This window comes from Lemur catta, chromosome 3, assembly GCF_020740605.2.
Source record: "Lemur catta isolate mLemCat1 chromosome 3, mLemCat1.pri, whole genome shotgun sequence".
Taxonomy (NCBI): domain Eukaryota; kingdom Metazoa; phylum Chordata; class Mammalia; order Primates; family Lemuridae; genus Lemur; species Lemur catta.
Window position 1 is genome coordinate 97,229,604 of NC_059130.1, and position 7,865 is coordinate 97,237,468.

Below are 7,865 nucleotides of genomic sequence, written 5' to 3' on the forward strand. Positions count from 1 at the left end.
TAGGTTTTGTTACAAAAACCAGAGTTATCCTAATACAGCATGAGTAACAAAGCACTGTGGAGAAAGAAGCAAATTTAATGATGGAAGAAGCCAAAAAATTAACTTTAGTATAAAGCCTGCCAAGCAAAAAGAAAAATTCTAACAAATGTATGCTAATGAATTACATACCTCATATTCAGATCCAAAGCCAGCATAACCACAGAACCGTCCAGAAAGTCTCCAGAGATAAGGTATTCCTCCAAAGAGAAGAATAAGCTATAAAACAAAGCATACTTTGGTCACATTTGAATAGTACTACAAACTATCATATGAGAGAATATGTTACAAAGAAAAAAGGACAAAATAATTTTCTCTTAAAAAAAAAAAGACCTATCTCATTCAGGATTAACTATGCATTCAGAAGAACACAAAGTTTACACTGTTAAAACAATGCTTTTTCCTTTATATAATATATAGGTGAATTCTGGCCGGGCGCGGGCTCATGCCTATAATCCTAGCCCTCTGGGAGTCCAAGGCGGGTGGATTGCTTGAGGTCAGGAGTTCGAGACCAGCCTGAGAAAGAGCGAGACCCCTGTCTCTACTAAAAATAGAAAGAAATTATCTGGCCAACTAAAAATCTATATAGAAAAAATTAGCTGGGCATAGTGGCGCATGCCTGTAGTCCCAGCTACTCGGGAGGCTGAGGCAGGAGGATCGCTTGAGCCCAGGAGTTTGAGGTTGCTGTGAGCTAGGCTGAGCCACGGCACTCTAGCCTGGGCAACAGAGTGAGACTCTGTCTCAAAAAAAAAAAAAGATGACTAGTCAGAAAGCTGTTAAAAAGAAAAAAAGAAAGAAAAAAGAATAAAGAAAAGAAAATCACTGTTTTAATAAATTGCTTTTTTAAAGGCTCCCCTAACTCTATGTCCAGGTCAATCTTGGACATCAACCTTATTTTTCCGAAAGACATGCTTTATCACCACTGTTTGACATATGCTTAGTTGTTGAGCTCACTGACCTGGGATGGCATTTCCTTCATTCTACCCCCAATACTAATAAATAATGTAAAATTAAAGATTTGTAATGCTTTTGGTAAAAGGCTAGAACAACTATTATTAAACACCCAGCTTTTAAATAAGTATCAAGGGTAGTTTTAATATGAACTTTGAATGATCTATAAATGCATCTGGAAACTGATGTTCTAAACCTTGTTTAATTTCCTTTGGAAACTGAAAAACAAAGCACAGTAAACTGTGATATTTCTCTATCTTGATAATCTCATCGAGCATGCTTCTGGGGTTGTTCTATGGCAAGATTTAATGATTCCAATAAAAACAATTCCAGTGCTTTGACATATTCTATTATTTCACTACAGTTTTGAAAAGTAGGCAGGGCAGAGAGTATAGTATCATTATTTTGTAGATGAGGTAACTCAGAGAGGTTAAAGTAACTTGCCCAAAGAAACCCAATGACTAAGTAATTGCTATGTGTTGAACACTATACTATTTTGTTTACATTACCTTACTACTTAGTCCATGCCATAAACCATACCCATTTCTCATTTTATTTTTATTTATTTTTTTCAGACATAGTCTCACTCTTTTGCCCCAGGTAGAGTGCCATGGTGTCATCACAGCTCACAGCAACCTCAAACTCCTGGGCTCAAGTGATCCTCCTGCCTCAGCCTCCTGAGTAACTGGGATAACAGGTGCCTGCCACAACTCCTGGCTAATTTTTCTATTTTTAGTAGAGATGGGGTCTTGCTCTTGCTCTTGCTCTGGCTGGTCTGGAACTCCAGAGCTCAAGCAGTCTTCCCACCTTGGCCTCCCAGAGCCCTAGGATTATAGGCGTGAGCCACCACGCCCCACACCCACTTCTCATTTTTAAGATGAGAAAAACAGGCTCAAAAAGGTAAAACTGCTCACATAGAAATAGGCAGAAATTGGAGAAGCAACAATTTAAATTTTTCTGGTCTGTCTACCCCACTCCCCAACCATTCCATTTCTTAAGTGAACTCTTTATTGACATCTGTGACATATCAAGGAAAGTCTGTCTCAGAGAGGCTGGGTGCTCTGTCATATTTATGTGAACAGTGGTACCCATAATTGATCATACAAAGCCTCTGTTTAGGTTCCCTCAGGGAGAAAGTATCAAGGCAAAAAAGTCTAAGTTAATCTTCTCACTTGTTCTTTGTGACCAAAACATACAAACCTATTAATTTTAATCAACACAAAATAGAAGTTAATGAACTTGTTTCCAAACAGAACAGGGTTTCAGAGTATCACAAAATGTGTCTCCTATACATTAGTAAACGTAGCCACTAATTTCCCAGAGATAAATTTAGCACATTCATGTTGCAGTCCTTAGAGTTTCAAGAATGGTTTCTTCAATGTAATTTTAAAGACTCAGAAGAGCAGAGCTTGAAATCCAGTTCTGCCACTTATCAGCACATCCCTTGACCATTAAATGGCAAGCCTTTAATCTCTCTGAGCCTTTGCTTTCTTATCCATAAAAAGGGAATAATAATTCCTATCCTTTTACTTCACTGTTATAAACATCAAACAAAACAATATAAAAACTTTGTATAAAGTGAAAATCATGATGACTATTAACTATTACTGTTCCCAGTCTTAGCCCATCAGTACTGCTTCTAGTTTGAGCCACAGAGCATTACAAAGCTCTCACTTTATATAAGTGTTCTTCCTATCACCTTCTAGAACAAACAGCCATTCCCATAGTCACCAACCGTAATTACCAAGCTATCCCCCACGTTTCCTAGAATTATTTAATATTTACTAGTGACAACCAAGGAGACTGAAAATGCTTTTCCTGTCATGTCATCATGGCCCTGTAGGGATAAGTCAAAGAGCTTTCAAGGAGCAAACATCAGAAAGGTAGTGTCTAAATTCACCACCTCTACTTCTATGTCTCTCTGAAGGCCGATTTCCTACTTAAGCCCTGTCCGTAACAGAAGAAATATTCAGATAAATTAACTAAAGCCAAATTTAATTCACAATAATGCTTCCTTTCCTGGCTTGATTGGAAGGCATCAAGTTTTAATACTAATAATCTTCAATATGTCAATAACTAAACCAGTCTTGGATTAGTAAAAATATAATAAAAAAAATTTTTTTTTTGAGACAGAGTCTCTCTGTGTTACCCACGCTAGAGTGCCATGGCATCAGCTTGGCTCACAGCAACCTCAAACTCCTGGGCTCAAGCGATCTTCCTGCCTCAGCCTCCCAAGTAGCTGGGACTACAGGTGCACACCACCATGCCTGGCTAATTTTTTCTATTTTTAGTTGCCCAGCTAAGTCTTTCTATCTTTAGTAGAGATGGCATCTCACTCTTGTTCAGGCTGGTCTCGAACTCCTGAGCTCAAGCAATCCTCCCATCTCGGCCTCCCAGAGTGCTAGAATTACAGGCATGAGCCACTGCCCTGGCCAAAAAAGTAAATATTGAAAAGAAGAACTACTAGCAATAGCTGTGTCTCCCAAAAAACAATGTGATTTTAGTTTCCAAATCATGTATTAATTTTTCTAAATATCAATATTTTAACTCTTCCAGAAGCTTTGCTATTTTCCATCACCTTGAGGAAATGGGAGCAGTTTCTAACAACCTGGATCAAACCCCACTAGTCTTACTATTCCACATTTGTCAAGGAAAATTTTGTGACTAGCTAGACAATTTTGTCATCATTTTAAAAAAGCTAATAGAGCCAGTTTCTTTTCTACAACTCATGAAACAATTATGGTAGCCGATCACAATTAATTTTCAACTTGGGAATCTTTCTCTTAGTGGTACTGGTGGGTATGAAAGAGTTCTGGAGGAATAATGATGATGATAAGCAGGAGGATGAAAAAATAATAATAGCCAATACTTACGGAGCACTTATAATGGACCATGCACTGTTCTAAGCATCTTATGCATATTAACTCATGTAATCCTCTCAACAACACTATGAATAAGGAACTATTATTACCATACCACTTTTATGGATGAGAAAACTGAGACACATAAATGTTGAGTCACTAGCTTGAAGTCATACAGCTGGTGTGGTAAAGATGAGATCCAAACTCAAGCTCCCTGGGCTTAGAATCTGCTCATAACCTCTGTACCATGCACTTTCAATTGTTCTTGGGGGTAGAAAAAAATCTTACTCTTTTTTATGTATAAAGCACAGATATAAATACACATAGTACTGAAATAGATACACAATATATCTGTAGTGTTAAAATTTCATGGAGGATGAGATTAGGAAAAAAATGTCTAAAATGGCTGCAGGGGAAGGGAGACTATAAAAAAAAAAGATTAAAAAATATTGCTCTACACTATACAGCCTCTCTTAGCATGAGGGTAAGACTGGCCCTTTGTTTTACTAAGTAAAAATGGCCTGGTATTCATTGTTTCATTCAATAAGAAGGAATTATGTGCTTATTATAGGCCAGGAACTAGGTATAAAATGATGAACAAGACCTTAAAGTACTCTTTAAGAACTGCCAGTCTGCCAACTAAACAGGCAAATTCAACACAATGTGATAAGTACTTTGACAGGAATAATGATAGGATGCTTCCTTATCCACACTTGACAGGCAGGGAGAATTTCAAATCGTTGTTTAGAAGAGATGACATCTCAGCTGGATCCTAATGGAACAGGATCTTTTTCTCCCTGGGTGACAGTTATCATATTCTACAATTTTCAACTGACTAAGCAGTTATGTTTCTGCCTCTTTTGTTCCACATCCATTACTAACACTAACAAAGGTTAACAAAGCATTCTGGGACTTGTAGATGTGGTACTCTCTTTTGTGTCACAAAAATACAAAAATGAAAACAAACATTACAAAGTATTAAACAATTTGAGACTGTCTTGAAGAAGTAAATTACTCACAGTGCCTTCAATTTCAGAATAAAGTCCTGACCAGAAGCTGAAAGTACTTTTATCCAGTTGATATAGTCGAGATTTCTCAAATGTTTCGGAATCCATGATCTGTCCTAACTCCGGTGGTACATGAGTTGTTGTTTTATATATCCTTCTCTGAAATATTTTGAAGAAAACACTTTAACAAAAGGTCAATTATTTATTACAATAGTCAATTAAGATGAAACATTGAATCATTTATAGTATTAACTTGTCACTTATGCCGGCTGAATTTGTTTTATGTGTGCACAAATATTGCACTTGATCAAGTATACTGACCAATGAAACAACTGGTACAGAAGGTAAAAGCAGAACAAGAGAACAAGCTAAGTAAAATTAAAATCAGGTTGTCATCACACTTCACTTTGTATATGTAAAACCAAGTTGTAACATCACAACTTTGTAACAGTATCACCTAAGTTCTATAATACAGAAAACAAATTCAAGAAAAGAAGCAAACATGTTAACCACAAATATTAATAGATATTGAGGCTGGTCATTAAATCTGGTCATAGAGGCCAAATTAAGGAAAATTTTGGGAATGCCAAATAGAAACACATCAGATCTCCAAGAAAGACCAACTTTCTCATTATGCCAAATTCTAAAAGGTAATTTCAGAACATAATGCAGGGAACCAAACAATATATGGACTGCATCTTCTATAACAGTTTTACAATAAATGCTTTCTGTATATATTTTTGGATACCACTAAAAGCTGAGAGCATTACATTAAAGCATAACACAGTAAAGATACTACCAAAAAGTAGTTACTATAACTAGGCTTATTATTAAAGGAATTCAATACCTCATCTCCCCAATTTAGACACCAAACACTTGTTTAATTTATGAAAAAGGTCTTTGCTAGGCCAGCAAGATTCTATATGAAGCTGTCCAAAGAGCTATGTCAGAGTACCTAGCTATACAGCTTAACACCTACCTTTAAATATCTTGGACTACAGGAAGAGATTGAGATATAATTCAAACATTGACAGATACAGAAAAAAATTAAATTTGCAGTTTAAACATTCATGTAGAATGTAAAAAAGAGAAGAAATTTGCAGAAGATAAAGACTAATGCTCAAGAAAAAGAGTTGCAGCACTTAAAAAGAGAAAGGTTTTCATAACCATCAACAACATAGTTCAGTGACAACACAAAAGAGTATAGGTAGGTAAAGCAAATCAGCAGTGAGAGACTGCAATGAAACTGTCAGTTGAACTTGAAGTCAATCTCATTTAAAAGTTCAGATCTCTAATCCATCAAGCTGTTAGTTATAGTTATCTCTAGGAAATTGTCATTAAGTAACTTTCACTTTCTACTTTACTGTTTAAGTTTTTAAACAAAAATAATGAAGATGCTTTTATGAAAAACAAGTATTTTTTGATTTTACAAAAAAGACACTTGCACTCGAATGTTTATAGCACCACAATTCACAATCACAAAGATGCGAAAACAACCCAAGTGCCCATCAATACATTAATGGATTAATAAAATGTGGTATATGTATACCATGGAGTATTACTCAGCCATAAAAAATGGTGAACTAATACCTTTTGTAACAACCTGGATAGAACTGGAGACCATCCTCCTAAGTATAGCAAGGATGGAAAAACAAACACCACGTGTACTCACTATTAAACTGGAACTAAATGATCAATACTTATGTGTACATATGGTAGTAAAATTCAACGGAAATCAAGCACGTGAAAGGGGGGTGGAGGGGACGGGTAAATTCACACCTAATGGGTACATAACTATCTGGGTGATAGAAATACTTATAACTTTGACTCAAACTGTACAAAGGTAATTCATGTAACCAAAACGTTTGTACCCCCATAATATTCTGAATTGTTTTTTTAAAAAGAGATATTTTTTGGGCAAAACCAATATATGCACTTTAAGGAGGAAAAAAAAGAGTGCAGGTGCTTGGAAAGACCGCAAAATCCTGTGGTTAAGCATGATTACACAAATGTCATGGGGAAGTTTGTTTCTAAAATTTTAGCGATGTCTCTCTTTTTTTTAACAACTTCGTCTTAAAGGATTATGCCAAAGATAAAGGAGGCTAAGCCTGGGCCCCAAGGATCCTAAGGAAACCGTAGGGCAGACACAAGAATTCAAGCCTGGTAAGGTAGCAGCCCTTCCCTTTCTTCAGGCCCTAACCGGCTGGGGTCCCATGATAACGTTACAGGAAACTTCCCTGAGGCACCAAGACCGGCTCAAAGCCACAGCTCGCCATCGGGCCAAGTTAGGAGACTCAGTAGGGACCACAGGGTAGAGACTACTGGTGCTGGAACTGCATCAATCATCAAGGGACTCAGGGTCGAGGCCGAGGTTCGCTTAGGGCTGGCCTGGTGTTGGGGTCAGGTGGGCCCTGCCTAGGCTCACCTGCCGCTGCGCTAGGAAGGTCTCCCAAAGATACACTGTCCAGGAGAAAAGCAGCACGGCCCCGAAGATGCGCTTCTCGGCCGGCATCTCCCACATCGCGTCCAGCGATGCCCACATCCCCATGGCCACCCGGTTCCGCCGGCTCCTTCAGCGTGCACCCGTACCACACATCCGTCCCCTCAGAGCGTCCCTGAGGTGTCACAGCGATATCCGTCCCTTCCGTGTGTCCCTACACCAACACCCGCCCCCATCCCACCCTCTCCGCGCCGCCGGCAGTGTCACACAAACACTCTTCCCCTTGCCGACTCCCCGCGTGCCTCCTAGCTTCAGCGGGCAAAGGACAAGCCCCACCTTCCTCACTTCCGGCTCAAAGAGTTGAGGAGGCCTTGGTGCCGACTTCCGGCCCTCTCTGAGCTGCGTTACACCAACAGTCTTCCCCTATGTCTCCGCTGGGTTCTTGCCCGGGGTCGCTTTCGTCCCGGGTCCTTTAGCACGGCAGAGTTCGCTTTCTAAGCTCCAGAGCGGTAATTCCATCTCTGGGGCCAGCGGCTTGTCCTGACTGGCCCGCGGCATCTGCCTGGCCAT

The 7,865-nt window shown here is 38.9% G+C and overlaps 1 protein-coding gene across 1 annotated transcript in view; it reads right to left on the reverse strand.

Annotated features, from left to right (window-relative positions):
• The window catches only part of ZMPSTE24 (zinc metallopeptidase STE24), a 48,573-nt gene extending 40,954 nt beyond the window's left edge, over positions 1–7,619 (reverse strand). Inside the window, exons 1-3 of the mRNA XM_045548143.1 lie at positions 7,281–7,619; positions 4,868–5,014; positions 169–255 (exon numbers count right to left, since the gene is read on the reverse strand). Coding sequence (XP_045404099.1) covers positions 169–255; positions 4,868–5,014; positions 7,281–7,403 — 357 coding nt within the window. The 5' untranslated portion in view covers positions 7,404–7,619. The remainder of the gene's footprint in view (positions 1–168; positions 256–4,867; positions 5,015–7,280) is intronic.
• Positions 7,620–7,865: the final 246 nt, after the last annotated feature.